This window comes from Rhinopithecus roxellana, chromosome 19 (genome assembly GCF_007565055.1).
Source record: "Rhinopithecus roxellana isolate Shanxi Qingling chromosome 19, ASM756505v1, whole genome shotgun sequence".
Classification (NCBI taxonomy): domain Eukaryota; kingdom Metazoa; phylum Chordata; class Mammalia; order Primates; family Cercopithecidae; genus Rhinopithecus; species Rhinopithecus roxellana.
In genome coordinates this window covers 81,786,785-81,807,742 of record NC_044567.1, presented here as the reverse complement: position 1 = coordinate 81,807,742, position 20,958 = coordinate 81,786,785, and the positions used below count along the sequence as shown (strand labels likewise).

The window sequence follows — 20,958 nt, the reverse complement described above, 5'->3', positions numbered from 1 at the left end:
AAAAAGAAAGGACCCCACAGGTGTTTTGCTTCCCATGATATCCTAAGCACAGCTTAAAGCCTAGCCCTCATTAGATGCTTAATACACTTGTGGAATAAATGAAAGGATGCATGAAAACTGCAGACAAGGTATCTTGGTGTGTCTTTGCGTTCTTGTTCCTCTAATGAACAACTATCTGGCTCTTTCAGGCGACACAAGATGTACAGAGAGCAGATGAACCTCACCTCCCTGGACCCCCCACTGCAGCTCCGACTCGAGGCCAGTTGGGTCCAGTTCCACCTGGGTATTAACCGCCATGGGCTGTACTCCCGGTCCAGTCCTGTTGTCAGCAAACTTCTGCAAGATATGAGGCACTTTCCCACCATCAGTGCTGGTAAGGTTCATGGGATCAGGCAAGGGGGACTGACTTTCTCCCAGAGAGTCTGGGTAACGCATCCCAGGCCAGGCTCCAGAGTGGAACATTAAAGGCTTGACACTGACACCTGAGAGACAGAAAAGGAACATACACATCGATCTTTTTCCCTCTGAAAGAATCTCGTCCTGATCCCATGAGGAGGTATGTTGTTGTTTGGTACACCTAAAGGAAGGTGATCACTACCATTTATTGAGTGCTGCTTTTGAAGCAGGCGACGCATTCTCTTTCACCCAAAGACCTTGTGGCATGGATATTACCACTGCCATTTTACAGATAGGGAAACTGAGACTCAGAAAGGTTGAGTAACTTGGCCAAGGACCTAGGGGGTGGAGCTGGGATTCAAACACAGGTCTGCTGATACCAAGTCTGTGCTGTCAAGCACTGAGACAATCAAAATGACACAGCGAATTATTAGCAAATTAAAAGCAGACTCAGTCTCCCAGCCAGGTATTGCTGGAGTGTCCACTGAAGGGCTAGAAAGCAGGGGTCTGGGACAGAGCAGGGAAGGAGGCTGCAGCCTCCTGGGCTCCAAGAGATCTCCCACAGAGTGGTCAAGGGCCACAGGCTACATCACAGTCTCCCCTCTGGTGCTCTGAACCAGAGTCAAGGGACCCCCATGTTGTAGGCTCTCCCAGGAATAAGACTGGAAGTTCTCATTGCCCTTCTCCTCCTTTGCAGATTACAGTCAGGATGAGAAAGCCTTGCTGGGGGCGTGTGACTGCACCCAGAGTAAGTGACCTGGCCCCGCCCCCACCCAGCCTCTTCACCTTCACATCTGTGCAAACCCCAAAATCCACTCCAGTGGCAACCTTGGGCAAGAGTGGAAGGAGTATGGCTCTCTGTATAACCTCTGAGAACTCAACATTTCTCCCCATCCACCCACAACAAGAAAAGGCACTTAAGAAGAAGGGTTGTGTAGGCCCCGCTGGGCAATGCGTGGCCCAGGAAAAGCATCATCACATCATCAGCATCACTGAGGAGCTCATCAGAAATGCAGGGTCTCACTCTCTTTCCGAATCCGAATCTGAGTTTTCACAAAATCCTCAAGTGATCGGAGTTGCTTTCAAATTCAAATGCAATGGTTCCCACTACTGACAAAATATTAGAATCAGCTGGGCGCAGTGGCGCACGCCTGTAATCCCAGCACTTTGGGAGTCCGAGGCAGGTGGATCCCTTGATGTCAGGAGTTTGAGACCAGCCTGGCCAACACAGTGAAAACCCATCTCTACCAAAAATATAAAAAGTTAGACAGGCATGGTGGTGCCCACCTGTAATCCCAGCTACTCGGGAGGCTGAGTCAAGAGAATCGCTTGAACCGAGGAGGTGGAGGTTGCAGTGAACTGAGATCATGCCACTGCACTCCAGCCTAGGCAACAGAGTGAGACTCCAGCTAAAATATATATATATATATGTATACACACACACACACACACGTATGTATTAGAATCACTGGGAGAGCTTTAAAAAGTGCTCATGCCCGGCCTCCACCCCCAGGGGTTTTGATTCGAGGTCAGACGATGAGGCCCAGGTGATTCTAATATAGCCAGAGTTGAAACTCACAAGATAAGTGATTAATGGAATCAAAAAGCTAGGACTGAGAGTGGCAGAGCTCCCCTCCAGGAGTGCTGTGACCTGGTTATAGGTGGGTCTGGACCCTAAAACCCTCAGGCCAGTCATCACCAGCCGTGAGTGGCCCTGTCCCTTTACTTCAGTGTGTGGAACACACATCAGAAATGTCTACATGTGACTACATCTGATGAGGCATGACGAAATGTATTAGTTCATTTGTACTGCTGTTAAGAAATGCCTGAGACTGGGTAATTTGTAAAGGAAGAGGTTTAATTGACTCACAGTTCTGCAGGCTTAACAGGAAGCATGGCTAGGAGGTCTCTGGAAATTTACAATCATGGCAGAAGGGGAAGGGGAAGCAAGGCACATCTCACATGGTGGCAGGAGAGAGAAGATGCAAACGGGGAAGAGCCCCTTATAAAACCGTGAGATCTCACGAGAACTCACTATCATAAGAACGGCAGAGGGGAAACTGCCCCATGATCCAGTCACCTCTCACCACATCCCTCCCTCAACAATTTGAGATGAGATTTGAGACAAGGGGATTACAATTTGAGATGAGATTTGGGTAGGGACACAAAGCCTAACCATATCACTAAGGTTTGAAAATAAAGGTGTACAGGGCCCCAGGCTTCCTTTTTCTTCAGTTAAGCACCTGCCATTGACCATTTTATAGAACACAAGGTGAGTGAGATATTGTCCTGACCCTCCAGGACCAGGGAGAGGGTAAGGCAAGTGAGGTGCCCAGGATGCAACATTTAAGGAAGTAGCACTCCCTGCACCTAGGAAGCACCCACTTGCCAAGCTCTGGTCCCAGCCCAGGTGTACGTCTTAAGTAGAAAGAGGCATAAACCAAGTAGTCTAATATAACAGTAGGCATAAGTCAAATCTACGAAGATGTAGCTGAAACACAAAGAGGAAAGGGTTCATTCTTAGGAAAACATTCTTTGGGGTTTTCAGTAAATGTCTTCACTGTATTTGTTGCTCTTTTCCCATGGTCAGCAGAAAATGTACCTTTTTTTTTTTTTTTTTTTCAAAATAGGGGTCTCGCTATGCTGCCCAGGCTGGTCTCAAACTCCTGCGCTCAAGCGATCCTCCTGCCTTCACCTCCCAAAGTAAAAAGTACTGTCTTGAGCCCCTGGACTCCGTCACTATGGCCTGACACCATGGCGTTTACCCTGCAGGTTATGGAGAGCACATCCTAGTCTTTAGGGTCTCATTACATAAGAGGAAAGAGAAGTCAGCTGGGCTTATTGAAGGAACAGAGTCACAAGCCTGGGCTGAGGCCCGGAAGCATGGTTAACTCACTCTTCTGCCTTTCACAGTTGTGAAACCCAGTGGGGTCCACCTCAAGCTGGTGCTGAGGTTCTCGGATTTTGGGAAGGCCATGTTCAAACCCATGAGGTAAGTGACTGCCTTCCTCCTTTCCACACCCGGTTGGGGTGGCCCTGGGAAGATTTGGACCAAAAACTAATAAAAGTGATCCTCAAGTCTTTCTGCCAGTTATTCAGAGATTCTCTAATCTGCACAAGCACAGAACTGTTTGGGGTGATCAGAATAATAATAACTGAAAATACTAAGAGCTTCTCTTTATCAGGCCCTTACTAGCATCTATGCCACACAATGACCTAAGTTGTGTCCTTGGATCATGGGCAAGTTTATGAGCCAGATACTCTTATAATGTCCACTTTACAGATAAAGATACTGAGGCTGAAAGAGACCATCTCATCCCAATCTTGCAGCTGCAAACAGTGGACCCGGGATTCAAACCCAGGCATCTGGATTGCTAAGTTCACACTCCACCACTTTAACTGATCCCCACTTTTTTGCAGGGATAGCACTCTCTTTTTGACATCAAACAGTTTACAGACCTGTACACAACAACACTCGTTTCCACTGAAAACTTAGACAATCAAGAAAGACTACTAGGAAGTCAATTCCATGTTTACATTCATTTATATTTTATTCATAACAACAGTAACTACATGCCTTGAAAAATTTGTAAAACATATAGATGGGTGACATAATATGTATTTTAGTCCTTAAACAGAGCTTGGTGTGAGTTTGGGTTTCTGGCCCCCAAAGGATCTGCAACCCCCAGGTTGGGGTCTCCTAGAGTTGGGCCCCAGTGCCTTAGCTCAGGGGAATGTTCCTTCTTGAAATGATGAGATGACCTGCAGAAAAGAAAATCACCCCAAGAGGGACCCCGTTACCCAAGTCATCCTTTCCTCCAGAATGTGCTTCTTCCAGTGGAATGCAATCAGACTGGCAGATTCCAAACCCTCAGCCATTCAAGGGGAGGCCCATTGAATGCCCCAGTAGATGGTTCTTAGGGCAGGGCCTACTTGAATAAGCACTGAATAGAGTTTTAGTCCCAACTGCTTTGGCAAAAGCACCTCCTTAAAGAAGGGGTTGGAGTGGATCAGCTGCATGTTAGATTCATGCAGGAGCCTTTAAAAATCTTTATCCCTCAGTCCCATCCTCAGGGAGTCCAGTGGACACCCCTGCCCAAGGCCCAGGCAACCTTGAGAACCACCGCTGTATAAAGAGTTCCTCTGCTGGGCACGATGGCTCACACCTGTAATCCCAGCACTTTGGGAGGCCAAGGCAGGTGGATCACCTGAGGTCAGGACTTTGAGACCAGCCTGGCCAACATGGCGAAACCCCATCTCTACCAAAAATACAAAAATTATCCAGGCGTGGTGGTGCGTGCATGTAGTCCCAGCTACTCGAGAGGCTGAGGCAGAAGAATGTCTTAGCCCAGGAGGAGGAGGTTGCGGTGAGCTAAGATCGCACCACTGTACTCCAGCCTGGGCAACAGAGGGAGACTCTATCTCAAAAACAAACAAAAAAAAAAAAAAAAAAGAAAGAGTTCCCCCATTTTTCCTATGTGAAAGATCCAAAATCCTAGTTGTTAGATCAACTTAAAACTTTCCAGAAATGTACATGAAACAATTGAATGTCTGCTTATATTTATATTCATTTAAAAATCCCGTCATATAAAACAGTATATAGATTTAGAAATATTGCTTTTTTTCTCCCACTATAGATTTTACTTGTCAAAAATTTTGGGCATTGGTTTCATCATCACTTAAGAGTCAAGTTTGGGGTGAATGTTAAATCAATATTAAATTATTTCCCCGCTCCCCTCCCCCATCACTACCAACAACCTGTTGTAACCAGTTACACCAGGCAGTAAAACCAGCACAAAGTCAAGTCATTCCACGTTAATGTATCTGTCCCAAACAAAATTAAGTGATTAACTATGACAGGATTTGAATATAGAGACTCCTTTCCAAAGGACAGTTTCAGGAGAGACCTCAGCTTGTATTCAGGCATATAGAGTACTAAAATACGTAAATAAATACATTGCGTTCCTTTGAAATGAGAGCTATAAACGCAAATACACTTGGCAATTAGCAGAGGTTCCACAAGTAGACATGTGATTCTTTGGCACAATGCTCAGCTGAACACAAGAGCCACGGGTGAGGTTCTGGTTGTTACAGAGTTTAAATTATTGTTACAGTTAGTCAAGCACATATAATATATACTCAAAAGACAGCGCCAGTTAGAGAGAGGCAACCTAAGGAACACTGATAGAGAAACAGGAGGTGTTAATGAGAAGCATAAAAGTAATGATAAATCTTCAAATGCACCACAAATCACCAGGGACATAGATTCTGTTCTCCAAGCAAAATTTTTATGTGGCACAATAGGATGTCCCTAATTTCTTCTTTTTTCCTTTTTTTGTTCTGAGATGGAGTTTCACTCTTGTCGCCCAGCCTGGAGTGCAGTGGCGCCATCTCAGCTCACTGCAACCTCGGCCTCCTGGGTTCAAGCAATTCTCCTGCCTCAGCCTCCGGAGTAGCTGGGATTATAGGTGTGCACCACCACACCCAGCTAATTTTGTACTTTTAGTAGAGATGGGGTTTCACCATGTTGGCCAGGCTGGTCTTGAACTGCAGTGTTTCTTTTGCAGGAAAATAAAGTAACATAACTCACAGCCTAAAACTTCTTCTCTGCCTGGTCAGTTAAAACAAATACAGGCATATGCAGTCAGGAGTTCGAGACCAGCCTGGCTAACATGGTGAAACCCTGTTTCTACTAAAAATACAAAATAATTAGCCAGGCATGGTGACAGGTGCCTGTAATCCCAGCTACTCGAGAGGCTGAGGCAGAAAAATGGCTTGAACCTGGGAGGCGGAGGTTGCAGTGAGCCAAGATCGCACCACTACCCTCCAACCTGGGCAACAAGAGCGAAACTCCATCTCAAACAACAACAACAACAAAATACAAGCATAGCTCGCTGTATCTGCATTTTACTTTATTGCACTTTGCAGATATTGTTTTTTACAAATTGAAGGCTTGCGGCAACCCTGCATCAAGCAAGTCTATCGGTGCCATTTTCCCAACAGCATGTGCCCACGTCATGTCTCTGTGTCACATTTGGTAATTCTCACAATATTTCAAACTGTTTTTTTTTTTTTTTTTTTTTTTTTGAGACAGAGTCTCACTCTGTTGCCCAGGTTGGAGTGCAATGGTTCAATCTCAGCTCACTGCAACCTCTGTCTCCTGAGTTCAAGCGATTCTCTTGCCTCAGTCTTCCAAATAACTGGGACTATGGGCACCGGCCACCACACCTGGCTAATTTTTGCATTTTTAGTAGAGATGGGGTTTCACCATGTTGGCCAGGCTGGTCTTGAACTCCTGACCTCAGGTGATCTGCCCGCCTCAGCCTCCCAAAGTGCTGGGATTATAGGCATGTGCCACCATGCCTAGCTAATTTTTTCTATTTTTAGTAGAGATGGGGTTTCACTGTGTTGGCCAGGCTGGTCTCAAACTCCTGGCCTCAAGTAATTGCCTACCTTGGCCTTCCAAAGTGCTAGAATTACAGGTGTGAGCCACTGCGCCTGGCCTAAATGGGTGTTCTGACTGCTCCAACAACTGGCTATCCTCCCAATCTCTCTCCCTGTCCTCGGGCCTCCCTATTCCCTAAGACACACAATATTGAAATTAGGCCAATTAGTACCCCAACATGGGCCTCTAAGTGTTCACATGAAAGGAGTGTCACATCTCTCACTTTAAATGGAAAGCAAGAAATGATTCAGGAGGCTAGTGAGGAAGGCATGTTGAAAGCCAATAAGCTGAAAGCTAAGCTTTTTGTGCCAGTTAGGCAAGTTGTGAATGCAAAGGAAAAGTTATCGAAGGAAACTGAAAGCACTGCTCCACTGAACACACGAATGATAAGAAAGCAGAACAACCTCATTGCTGATATGGAGCAAGTTTAAGTTATCTGGGTAGAAGATTAAACCAGCCACAGCATTCCCTTAAACCAAAGCTTAATCCAGTGCAGGGTTCTAACTCTCTTCAATGAAGGCTGAGACAGGTGAGAAAGCTGCAAAAGAAAAGTTGGAAGATAGCAGAGGTTGGTTCATGAGGCTTAAGGAAAAAAAGCCATCTCCATAACATAAAAGTGCTAGGTGAAGCAGTAAGTGGTGATGGAGAAGCTGCAGCAAGTTATCCAGAAGATCTAGTTAAGATCATTGATGAACGTAGCTGCACTAACAATAGATTTTCAGTGTAGATGAAACAGCCTTCTATTGCAGGAAAATACCATGTAGGACTTTCCCCATAGCTAGAGAAGAAATGTCAATGCCTGGCTTCAAAGATTCAAAGGACAGGCTTACTCTCTTGTTAGGTGATAATGTTGCTGGGGACTTATGTTGAAGCCAATACTCAATTACCATTCAAAAAATCCTCAGGCCCTCAAGAATGATGCTAAATTTACTCTGCCTGTGCTCTATAAATGGAGCAAGAAAGCCTGGATGACCACACATCTGTTAACACTATGGTTTACTGAATATTTTAAGCCCACTGTTGAGACCTTACTGCTCAAGGGGGAAAAAAAAGATTCCTTTCAAAATATTACTGCTCAATGGTAATGCACCTAGTCACTCAAGAGCTCTGCTGGAGATGTCCAAGGAGATTAATGTTGTTATCATGCCTGCTAACACAACATCCATTCTGCAGCCCCCAAATCAAGCAGTCATTCTAACTTTCAAGTCTTACAATTTAAGAAATATATTTCATAAGGCTATAGCTGCCACAGTTAGTGATTCCTCTGATGAACCTGGACAAGGTCATTTGAAAACCTTCTGGAAAGGATTCACCATTCTAGATGCCATTAAGAAAATTCATGATGATACGTGGAAAGAGGTAGAAATATCAACATTAACAGGAGTTTAAAAGAAGATTGATCTCAATCCTCATGGATGACTTTGAGGGGTTCAAGACTTCAGTGGAGAAGGTAACTGCAGATGTGGAAATAAAAGAACTAGAATTAGAAGTGGAGCCTGAAAATGTGACTGAATTGTTGCAATTGCATGATCAAACTTGAACAGATAAGAAGTTGCTTCTTTTTTTTGGTTTGTTTTGTTTTTGAGACAGAGTCTCACTCTGTTTCTCAGGCTGTAATGCAGTGGCATGATCTTGGCTCACTGCAACCTCTGCCTCCTGGGTTCAAACAATTTTCCTGCCTCAACCTCCCGAGTACAGGCATTCGCCACCATGCCTAATTTTTTTGTATTTTTAGTAGAGATGGGATTTCACATTAGCCAGGATAGTCTTGATCTCCTGACCTTGTGATCCGTCCACCTCAGCCTCCCAAAGTGCTTGGATTACAAGCTGTAAGCCACTATGCCCTACTGATAAGGAGTGGCTTCTTATGGATAAGCAAAGAAAGTGGTTTCTTGAGATAGAATCTACTTCGGGTGAAGACGCTGTGAACATTGTTGAAATGGCCACGGCTGCGACCACCTCGGTTGGGGAGACCCTAACCCAGCAGCCTTAACACTTTTTAGCAATAAAGTGTTTTTCCATTAAGATGTATACATTTTTCAGACATAATGCTATTGCATATTTAAGACTCTAGAGGAATTAAAGACACACACACACAGAAATATAGAGGTGTAAAGTGGGAAATCAGGGGTCTCACAGCCTTTCAGAGCTGCAAGCCCTGAACAGAGATTTACCCACATATTTATTAACAGCAAGCCAGTCATTAGCATTGTTTCTATAGATATTAGATTAACTAAAAGTATCCCTTATGGGAAACGAAGGAATGGGCTGAAATAAAGGGATGGGTTGGGCTGGTTATCTGCAGTAGGAGCATGTCCTTAAGGCACAGATCGCTCATGCTATTGTTTGTGGTTTAAGAATGCCTTTAAGCAGGTTTTCCGCACTGGGTGGGCCAGGTGTTCCTTGCCCTACTTCCAGTAAACCCACAACCTTCCAGTGTGGGTGTTATGGCCACAGTGCTGCAGAGATTTTGTTTATGGACAGTTTTGGGGCCAGTTTATGGCCAGATTTTGGGGGGCCTGTTCCCAACAGGCCGCAGAGGATTTAAAATATTAGGCAAACTTAGTTGATAAAGGAGCTGCAGGGTTTGAGAGGATTGACTTCAATTTTGACAGAAGTTCTACTGTGGGTAAAATGCTATCAAACAGCATTGCGTGCCACAGATAAATCTTTCGTGAATCGATGCAGCAGACTTCATTGTTGTCTTATTTTTAAAAGTTGTCATAGCCTCAACAACCTTCAGCAACCACCACCCCAGTCAGCAAAAAGATTTTGACTTGCTGAAGGCTCAGATGAGCCTTAACATTTTTTAGCAATAAAGTGTTTTTCCATTAAGATGTATACATTTTTCAGACATAATGCTATTGCATATTTAAGACTCCAGTATAATAAAAACATAACTTTTATATGCATTGGGTGGGAAATCAAAAAATGTGCGTGAATGACTTTATTACCATAGTTGCCTCACTGCGGTGGTCTAGAAGCAAACCTGCAATAACTCTGAGGTGTGTCTATACAAAAATTGTTCAAATTAACCAGCTTTTTTCCCAAATGTAACGCAAAACCCCCCAACATTCAGTGATAGGACCAACTTTACCTATTTTTATACCACAACTCAGCATAATCTACATTTTTATAAAATTCAGTCCAAAATCTAAAATAATATCATTTTAAAATGTATTTCTTGAAAAATTATGTGGTTTTTATTTTTCTGTAAGTAATTTAAGGTGAACACCATGTTTTTCCTGATTAAAGAGAGAGTGTAGAACGTTATCTTTGGAAAATACACATTAGGAACATAAAGATTTATATTTATAAAATGCAATGTATACAATATAATGTGCAATGAGACGTGCATTTGTGCTTCTCAAAGTAGGAGAAGCATTGATATAAAGTAAAAACAACCTTCAAATTTAAAATCACTTCTATCTCATGTCATACGAAAATGAGAAAATGTTTTAGAAGACCCTAAAGGGTGTCTAAGAGATGATATGTTCCTATAGGTGGGACTCAGAAATTAAAACAAGACTGGGAAGATGGATTGTCCTTGCTAGCCTGGACATCCAGTGACAATGATGAGAAGCTGGTCAGGCCTGAGCACGGAGGGCTGTGCTGTAACTGTGGCTGCACCTTTTAAAATAGAATCTGTACTTTTGGCAGCACCTCACTGTGGTTTCCAGGACTCACTTGTGTTTTTTGGCAAAATGCACATCACGGTTTGAATTGTCAGTGTTTCTTATTTATAGCTTTCTGCAACGTTACGTTTATTTACATTTAAATTGCTTTGCAGTCATTTTAACAGCCCCACACAGTGGATTATAAAATTATTCAAAGATCATCAGTCTTCCATGTTTATTAGCATCAAGGCAAAGTCAGCCTAGAGGCCAGAACTCACACCACGATGCCCTTAATGATTAGAAAGCACTTTCCTGAATGTACACACCCAGCAGGCCCCACCACTCTCAGGCAGCCTGGCGCTTTTCAGGAATTCATTAGAGATTTAATGTATATAAATCAATATCCTCTGCACCAGCCGCCCTCAGCCCTCATGATCCAGCTGTGTTTCTCTGAGGGGATGATGGCCCACGTATTTCCCCCATATCCCCCTAAGACCCAGAACTTTTCTGTTCTTCAACCCCAGCATACTAAATTGCATTTCTGGGCCACTTTTCCATTACCAATTCCTGGCTCATACCCCCACCTTTCTTCATCCTTGGACATCTGGGTCTATATCACCTCTGGTTCTAACCATTCCTCTCTCTTCTGTTTATACCTGCAGAAGAATGTCTATTTCTTCCCTCTCAACTGCTGGGTTTTGAAAATAATCAGCCACTGTCACCAAAGCTTCTTAAGTAGGAAACTTGGTATTGCTGGTGCCTGCAAGACAACATCTTGCAAGAAGCCCGTCTCCTCCCACTTTGCATGTCTTCTCCTGGCCAAGCCGTGCCATCGTCTGTGTGTACATGAAAAGCATAAAAGCCTGTCTTCCTTTCTCACTGGTCATGCTCATCAGCTCTCTTCTCAGGCTCCAAGCTGAAGTCTGAGTCCAGGGCGTGATTCCTTCCTTCCTTCCAGACAGCAGCGAGATGAGGAGACGCCCGTGGACTTCTTCTACTTCATTGACTTTCAGAGACACAATGCTGAGATCGCAGCTTTCCATCTGGACAGGTAGGGTCTGGCCCCATGGAGATGGTATTGCCTATGAGGACCAATCCTCTGGGAGGGGTGACTAGACAGACCCTCAGGTGGGAACTCCCTGGCATTTCTTCCTTCTGGCTTTTTATCTTCTTCGTGCCTCATCGTGGTGTCTTTGAACCCAAAATGTCCCATGCAACCCCCTAGATTGAAAAACACAAGGCCGTTTAATAAATGTAATGAACATTCATTAAAGAATGATTTACAATGAAAAGAACAATTTATAAAGAACACGTTTCCCGCCATGCTGCTTGGGCCAGTTGCTCTAGTTTCCTGATCTGAGAGCGAGGAGAATGCACCCACCCCTATTTATCCAAAGAGTCTCACTGTTATATTAGGTGAAAGCACATTCCTAAACATTCCAGTTCCTCTATTTGCTCAGTCATTGCTACCCAAAGTGTGGTCTGTAGCGTCATGGGCACTTCCAAGAAGCTTTGTAGAAATAACGTCAGCCCCACCCTAGAGCCACTCAGTCAGAGCCTGTATTTGAACAAGATTGCCAGGTGACTCACAGGAACACTGAAATATGAGAAGCACTGACCAAGAACACAGATGGGATGGTGGGAAGGTTTTCCCAGGAGGCTTGATAGACTAAGGATTCATTTTCTACTCCATCTCCACTCCTTTAGACCTAGGTTTAAAGGTCAGAGACCTACCTCACTGGCCACCCTCTTGGGTACACCAACTAATTCCTAATGTGCACTGGCCGGGGAACAAAACCCCTCCTCCTCACTCCCTGATCATCGCTCAGATGGAACACAGCTTCCTCTCTTGCAGGATTCTGGACTTCCGACGGGTGCCGCCAACAGTGGGGAGGCTAGTGAATGTCACCAAGGAAATCCTAGAGGTCACCAAGAATGAAATCCTGCAGAGTGTTTTCTTTGTCTCTCCAGGTAAAGTACTGGCCCGAGTGATATTCCGGGTCTGAGTACATGGTAAGCCAGAGTGTCTACCCCTCCATTCATCAGTGGCCTGACACCCTGCCGCTAGCACTATCCATTACTGGGATGGGCGTATGAAATTGTAAGACACTCCCACTGTCGTCTGCCTGACCATAACACAAGATGAACTGTGGATAGGAAAGGCTGTGTGTGAGATGCTCCCTAGTTTGTGTGGGCATTGACCCTACAATGCTGGCCTCCCCGGAACCAGAGGTTATCCACCCAGGGTAATAAAGAGTGTTCTACTCATAAAGATAGAATGCAGTGAGGTTGGGACATTTGAAAGCAGGTACCCAGGAGGTTCAGCTTAGTAGCATTCACACCCTCACTTCTGGAAAAGTCAGTGTTTCCTCCTTCTGTCTCTTCCCAACCTCTGAGTTCAGGATTTCCCTTCCCTCCCGGTGGATTTCCTAGGGCAGGAAGATGTCATGCCTCCAGAGCCCTCCTCTTACTCCTTCTCCTCTCTCCTCCCCATCCTCCAGCCAGCAACATGTGCTTCTTTGCCAAGTGTCCATACATGTGCAAGACGGAGTATGCTGTCTGTGGCAACCCACACCTGCTGGAGGGTTCCCTCTCTGCCTTCCTGCCGTCCCTCAACCTGGCCCCCAGGCTGTCTGTGCCCAACCCCTGGATCCGCTCCTACACACTGGCAGGAAAAGAGGAGTGAGTTGGTCCCCAAGCCATACAGCCCAGTCCTTGAGAGTAGCCACAGATCCTGTACCAGGGACTTGTCACTAGCTTGGCTTTGGAATCTGAAAAGCTGCCTCAATACTCCTTTGCCCCATTTCATATTGATCCTGGGATCAGCAGGCCTGGGTCTGTTATCTCCCTTTAGTTCATTTATTCAGTTCTAAAGAACCTTCCATGTACCCAACACTAGGTGCTATGGATACAGAAATGGACGACTCAGACTCTCCCCTTAGGAAGCTCCTTGGTCTAGTGGGGAGGACAGACACGTAGCCAGATCATGAAAACACAGCACAGCACTTGCTATAACCAGAGTGCACACCAGAATCCCATGGGAGGGATACCTGGTTCCCCTGAGCAAGCCCTGGGAGGCCAAGGACCTCATGCTGTATCCCCAGGACCTAGCACCCTCCCTGGCACGCAGCATGTACTCCACACTAGCTGAGTGAATCGATCCATCAATCAAGCCATCATGATTGTAGTGGGGAGAGAAGTAACCAGGCAGAATTTCTGGAGGACATGACAGATCCTGAGGGACTCTGTGAAGGCTGAGAAGAGCCCTCGGATGAAAATGGGTATTGGAGCATTGTAGGCAGAAAACCGTGTGAGAGAGAAAGGGCAGGAATAGCCCATGGAGGTGCTGAGTGGTGCAGGAGCCCTGGAGGGCCAGGGTCCAAGAGGCTTGGTAAGAGGGACTGTGGAGGAAGGGACGAGGAAGCGGGTGAGGGTCACTGCCCCCTCCTTTCCTGCCTGCCCCGACATCTCCCCTCTGGCATGCAGTGTCCCAACCATGGGCTTAGTGTCCACCAGAGTGAAAGGACCCAGAACCTTCTCACCATATGGAATATGCATGTCCTTGCCCAGGGTCTTTCTGAATATGAGAAGCTGCCACCGGCCCAGCGCAGGATCAGGGAGGCAGGGTTGGAGGGCGGGGGGAGGTGTGGGGAGACCCCCCAACACCCTGCCATCTTGGCTTTTCCAGCCCCAGGACTTCTTCTCCCCCTCAGGTGGGAGGTCAATGCCCTTTACTGTGACACAGTGAAACAGATCTACCCGTACAACAGCAGCCAGCGGCTCCTCAACGTCATCGACATGGCCATCTTCGACTTCCTGATAGGTAGGTCCCCACACGCAGGCCCCCAGCGGAAGTGGGCTCTGCTGTGTGGCAGGGGTTCCCTGTGACCTTGTGCACAAACTTACAACCTGGCTCATGAGGACTGAGTAACTCTGCACCTCCCACAGCCTCAGAAGTGGCGGAGGTCCCAGAGGACAGAAGGTTAACAGGCTTGCCTCTCTTCAAAGAACTGGAAGAAGCTGAAGGGGTAGTCACTCATAAGGCAGGGCCTGAGTGGGCATCAGATTGGAAGTTGTATGTTCACTTCACCAAGTGACGGGATACCAGGTAGGAAAGGAAGAAAGTACACAACAAAAACGTAGCAGGGAGGGCCTCAGGCGAGGCCTCGGACTACACAAGACTAGTAATTCCACCTTCCAGGCCCACAGGGACTTCTAGGGAGAGGAGACACATGAGGGTGGCCACCACACAGGAGCTTAGGTCCAAAGCAAGTCAGCCGGCTCATCAATCGTGCCTTTCAGAAGTTTAGCTGTGTCTGTTTACTATAACCAGGCTCAGCTGAGGATCTCTGGGCTGAGGAAAGCCAGTATCAATACGTACACAAGGTGCAAAGGTGACTTTCTGCACATTCAAATCCCTGGCCAAAGGCGAGGGTAGGGGCAGGAGCAGGGATGAAAGCCTTCGACTTGAAACCAGTCCATTTAGGGTTTGCTCATTTCGCTTCCTTCTCTCTCCTGCGACTGCTTCACCGATGGCCCTGGGGAAATGATAGCTGCGAGGCCCAGCTTGTTCAGACCCCTGCCTCTCAAGTGACGACAGGCCTCCATTCCCTGGAGAGAACTCAGGTCAGGAGCACCTGATTCCCTGGCTTGCTGGTCCTGGTTCTGAGTCCTCCCCTCCTTCACAGGAAATATGGACCGGCACCATTATGAGATGTTCACCAAGTTTGGGGATGATGGGTTCCTTATTCACCTTGACAACGCCAGAGGGTGAGTGTCCCCACGTGTGTTCAACACTTCCCCTCTCCCAGATGTGCTGCTCTGTGCAGCCAGCTGCTTGGGGGAAACAGATGCCCTGCAAATGAGGGCCTCCACCACCACGTGCCTTGTCTCCTTCTAGCCCTGCTTCTTCCATTTCCTTCTTTCTCTACCTTTGCAAGTACCACTTGATTCTCCTCCAGCCGGAGAGCACTCGTGTGCCCTCTAGTGAAATAGGGTGAGGTTTTCGAGAACAAGGTGCATCCTCAGTGGCTGGCCCTCTGCAGCTAGTGAATGAAGGATTGTTTAGCTCTAATATCTCTGTACAGAGGCTTTTGTGATCTGACTGCGGAGAGGGGCTGGAAAGGCAGCTGCCATGATCCCTGGCATTTTACCCCAATCTCTGATTCACAAAATACTGAGAGGGGAGAGGAAGCCTCAGGGGAATGCGAAGGATGCTGCCAGCCACCCACAAAAGCCTGTTTCTCCTCCTAGGTTCGGACGACACTCCCATGATGAAATCTCCATCCTCTCGCCTCTCTCCCAGTGCTGCATGTAAGTTTTCCTGCAGCAGATAATATGGGCAAGGAATAGCTGTGACTCTTCATGCTGCTTGCAGCCGAGGTCTGAAGGGCTTCATCAGTTTTCACTGGTCTAGGACATAAGTGGGTAGAACGACATGAACTGCCTTATTTCTTACACATTTGTACACTGCATGACATCTCAGCCAATGACAGACTGCATATATGATGGTGGTCTCATAAGATTGTATTAATAATATGGTATTTTTACTGCATTTTACAGTTTCACTATCTTTTCTGTTTATATACACAGCTATTCACCACTGTGTTGTAAAGGTTTGTAGCCTACAAGCAATATCCTATAGCCTAAGAGTGCAGGAGGCTACACCATCTAGGTCTGTGTGAGTGAGTACACTCTATGATGTTCACACCGTGACAAAACCTTCGCTTAAGGAAACATTTCTCAGAACATATCCCCATCACTAAGCGATTCATGACTGTACTACAACTATCAAAATTTCCCCCACATTTGTCTTTTTCATCCTTCCACATAGGATGAATTAGGATTTAATCCTTTAAACCTTTCAAGTGCCAACTTTAATCGGCGACCCACTCAGATCATCACCTATTTTTGCAGTCTGCTGGGTTCTGATATTACTAATCAGACCTCTGCTTTGCCCAGCATTCATATCAGCTCATAAATATTACTACTTGATTACCATCTAAGCAAAACCCGATTCAAGTCCTGTAAACCTGTGCAGACTGGAAGAAGGCACGAAGGCCCTTGCTTGGCCACCATTTCTCTAGAGAATGTCTAACTTACTCCCATACTTCTCCGGTGTTTCAACCAGGCTTGTAAAATAGACCACCTGCTCAGGGGCAGTATCCAGAACTAATTATAAATATGATATTCACACCTAGCAAAAACATCTCATTTGTTTCCGGCTGGAAAATTTGGAGCAGAGCATGCGTATTCTTCATCTACGTCTTAGGTTAAACATGCTTCCCTCTGGCCTCCCTTCCCTGCCTCCTGAGCAGGACTGGATAAGCAGTACCTGTTTATGACAGAAGTCAATTAAGCTGCTTACGCATCAGAGTCCAAGTCAGATTCCCACATAAAAAGAAACTGAAATCCTAAAGATGGGTCCCCACCACATTTTCATCTGTGATTTTAAAATCTGACACACACAAATAAAGTTAGCAAGAAACAACTTAAAGGCTGGCAGTACTGAGGGCTTTTGAGATGGCAAATAGCTCATCATTTCACCTACTAGAGACTTCTCCCATTAGCTTTAAATCTCCTTGAAAAATCTAAGTGTCACTTCGGTTTTGATTCCCTTCGCGTTGTCACAGAAAATGCACATAGCCCGGCATCACCGTTATCAGAGCACAAATGGCTATGCAGGCTCTTGAGCAAATGGCAATTGGGCAAAGGACTGCAAGATATTGGATTTTGCCTTCCATTTATTCCTTTTACCTGGTTTCTATTAAAATGTGCCTGAGAAGACACGGGGAGAGGCACCAAGAGTATCAGCTACAACAGCTATTTGTGGGGAAAGAAGTGAAGTTCAGGCAAGTTATTTTCTTTACGGTTGCTTATTTGGTTCCTATTTTTCAGGATAAAAAAGAAAACACTTTTGCACCTGCAGCTGCTGGCCCAACCCGACTACAGACTCAGCGATGTGATGCGAGAATCACTGCTAGAAGACCAGCTCCGCCCTGTCCTCACTGAACCCCACCTCCTTGCCTTAGATCGAAGGCTCCAAACCATCCTAAGGACAGTGGAGGGGTGCATAGTGGCCCATGGAGAGCAGAGTGTCATAGCCGATGGCCCAGTGGAACAATCAGCCCCAGACTCTGGGCAGGCTAACTTGACAAGCTAAGGGCTGGAAGAGTCCAGTTTCAGAAAATACACCTGGAGCCAGAGCAGCAGACTTGAGTGCAGACCCTGCTTCTTCACCTCCACCTGTTAATGCTGGAGGTCAAGTCAGCTAGGAAGGAAGCAGGATATTTTCTCAAACAGCAAGTGGGGTCCACAGAACTTGATCTTTACTCCGGTGCACTGCTTCTGTCGTGCATTGCCTTGCTCCGTTTTTCCCAAAAAGCACTGGCTTCATCAAGGCCACAGACGACCTCCTGAGTGCACTGGGAAATCTGGGTATGGGTCAGGCTTGGCAGCTTTGATCCCAGGAGAGTACTAACAGTAACAAGTCAAATAAAAAGACATCAAGTGGAGACCTGACTGTTCTCAGGATCCTTATTCTATCTACAACTCAAAAATAACTCCCGGTCCAGACAAAACACCTGGCCTATCACAAGCTGACTAAAAATCTGCACTTTGGGCCAAGGCAGGCAATAGTAACTCTCAGACAGGTTCAAATTAGACCTCACACTTTTGACTCACATTCTAGTCACTGGCCCCATCTGAATAAGTAATCCCTACAGCCGAGTAATAGAGTAACTTCTTAGAAGATTATTACAAGTGACAAAAATAAAATAGGGATTTGCTCACAATATCAGAAAAGGAGTGTTCCAATCTGAAGAGTATTACAACTGAAATAACATCAAATATGTCAAACTTACCAGCCAGTAACAAAATAAATAATGACAGTGAAGGAAAAAAAAGGAAAGTCCTCCCAGGTCAGGATGGCATGGTAACAGGCCTAGCAGGGACAAAAGCCTGGAATAAGACAGGAAACAGCCAAGGCTGACCACAGCCCACCAACCACAATCTTCTTCCCTAAGACCCCAGGACTGTCCCTGGCCCATCCCCAAAAGGAGAAAGGGACTATGTGGAAAGGTGAGGCCCTCTAGATGCCCCTCCCTGTGGCGGCTGGCTCAACAAAGACTAAGTCAGGTTTTTTATTGAAGCCTCCCTTAAAAGTAAGTGCAGTAGGGACTCCTTGTCTCCTCTGCCTTCTCCCCACTGGCCTGTTGGTATCTGAAACACCTTTTAATAGGAGGCTTTGTTGCTTATTCCATAATTAATGACCAAAAACACAAAGGAAGGTCTTCATTCCAGGGAGCCACTCGTCAGTCAACAAGTAAAAATGCCCGATTTCACCAAATCAACTTTTCCAGTAAAGGCCAGAGGTCCAAACACTGTAAGCATGAGAGGGGTAGAATGGAGCTGTCACTAAAGAGAGTACAAGGTCAAGAACCAGAAATGCCTCCAAGCTTTCTGCAGTGTGAGCAAACATAGCCTCGACAAGAAAAATAACATTTCTGACTCCTTGGTACCCCCACATTACTAGTATGCTGCCCCTGAACTTTGTGTCTCTATAAAATCACTACCATTCACTGAGATCTGACCATGTGAGGCGCTTCACCAACGTTACAGAAGCAACACACAGGCTTCCAATCCTCTCATAGATATAACCCCCTAACCTCCAATGTGCACGGAAGAACTTTTAAGGCTCAGAGAGACTAAGCCAAATCACACAATTTAGTGGTTCAGACCTATTCCAAAGTATTCTTTTCACTGTAACAAAAAACCCAACAGTATCTCACCCGATTTATGAAGTTATGTATTTTTTTGTTGTTAAAAAAAACAAAAAATCAGCTAGACATGGGCTCACACCTGTAATCCTAGCATTTTGGGCCTAGGTAGGCAGATCGCTTGGGCTCAGGAGCTCAAGACCAGCCTAGGTAACATGGCAAAACCCTGTCTCTACAAAAAATACAAAAAAAAAAAAAATTTTTTTTTTTTTTAAATCAACTCTTTAACAGAGAAACCTTAATCCCAAAGATTTCCTTAACTGTTGTGGCCCTACTGCAGCACAGGGCTCCCCATTTCATCCACTGTCTCTCCTGCTTCAAGTTCTTTCTTCCCTTTGGATGAAGAACCAGAAGATCACACACAGGAATGGGAAAATATCTGGGTAAAAACGTTCAAAGAATAGCACAAAATGGTTTGGGACTTCCAAATAACAGACTCTCAGGAAAGTAGGCTACAGCTCCATCTCAAAACCCGCCCCCTCCTATAACGAAGGACTGGTTTTCCAATGGCCTATATACAAATTTTGCTGCACTCTACAAACTCAAAGCGATAGGCTTGAATTTCACCATGTTATGTGGTATACCTGTATACTTACCTTATTATTCACTTATCCTTCAGCCTTCCATTACTTTTTGATTAAACAAAATTAAGACTCATTTCTCAAAAATATCAGAAAACCAACTTCATTCAGAAAGCCAATTTCATTCTTACTCAAGTTCTTCCAACATGTTCATTTTGAACTATTAATGTCCCATGAAATAAAAATTCTCTTGACTCTGAGAACTTTTCAAGTTACTACTGACAGCAAACTAAAAAATGAAAGAAAGGGAACTGTACAGCATGTAAACTGATGGAAAGAGGCATTTGGAAGAATTCATTTTAGCCTTCTCAAAAGTCAGGAAGACAATTTGAGTTTGAAGATTACAAAAAAAATAGTCATTCTCTTACGAGTTAGTGTTATGTTCCATAAGTCACCACAAACATTGCATTGGCAAATACTGAACATTGCTCCTATGAGAAATACAGGGTTAGGTTGCTGGGAGTCTCTAGTTACATTTTCATCAACCAATCAATACATAATCTTGCTGTGTGTGTTTTATGTTAAGGCATGTTAAAGATACTTAATATTTAATATATACTGATTCATTAACATTGTACTCAAGGCCAACAGCCTAAAAGAAAACATCCAATATACATATTTTCTACATATGGCACAACACAGCCTTCTTGCACTTAGGAACACTACTCAGCACTTCATCACTACACTTAGTGGCTTTTTAAATAGTGAAATCACCAACAAAAAAATACAAAAATGCAACAAAAAAGGGGGGGCATAAAAAGACCCAAGAAAAGGATACTTATTCACAGTATGAGAGATGAAACAAGGCTGAGCATCCCTTTGTTCCACTTCAGTTGGGAACATGCGTGTTGGGAGGCTCAAACTTTCCACTGCTCTGCTCTTGTCTGCAAAAGCCCTGTGACTTGATTTTGGGGGTTACAAACAAAGTTTAGCAAGTAGGCAAATTACAAATACAGAATCCATGAATGATGAGGATCAACGGTTAACTCATTGAAGATTAACAAAGATTTTAAAAAGCTCTCCATCTAGTGGCAACCTTTAAAATCACACAGCTACTTAAGCAAAACTGGCAGAACTTTCACAAAATGAAAAAATCTTACTCAGTGGTTTTGGTTTTAGGTGTAGTCAGGATGAAGTCACAG

At 45.1% G+C, this 20,958-nt stretch overlaps 1 protein-coding gene across 1 annotated transcript in view; it reads left to right on the top strand.

Moving 5' to 3' along the window:
• FAM20A (FAM20A golgi associated secretory pathway pseudokinase) overlaps positions 1-18,256 on the top strand; it is a 67,207-nt gene extending 48,951 nt beyond the window's left edge. The window contains exons 2-11 of the mRNA XM_010353115.2: positions 189-373; positions 1,094-1,144; positions 3,310-3,388; positions 11,417-11,509; positions 12,314-12,429; positions 12,960-13,140; positions 14,172-14,281; positions 15,147-15,228; positions 15,712-15,771; positions 17,356-18,256. Of these exons, the coding sequence (XP_010351417.1) occupies positions 189-373; positions 1,094-1,144; positions 3,310-3,388; positions 11,417-11,509; positions 12,314-12,429; positions 12,960-13,140; positions 14,172-14,281; positions 15,147-15,228; positions 15,712-15,771; positions 17,356-17,620 (1,222 nt within the window). The 3' untranslated portion in view covers positions 17,621-18,256. The remainder of the gene's footprint in view (positions 1-188; positions 374-1,093; positions 1,145-3,309; positions 3,389-11,416; positions 11,510-12,313; positions 12,430-12,959; positions 13,141-14,171; positions 14,282-15,146; positions 15,229-15,711; positions 15,772-17,355) is intronic.
• The last annotated feature ends 2,702 nt before the right edge of the window (positions 18,257-20,958 follow it).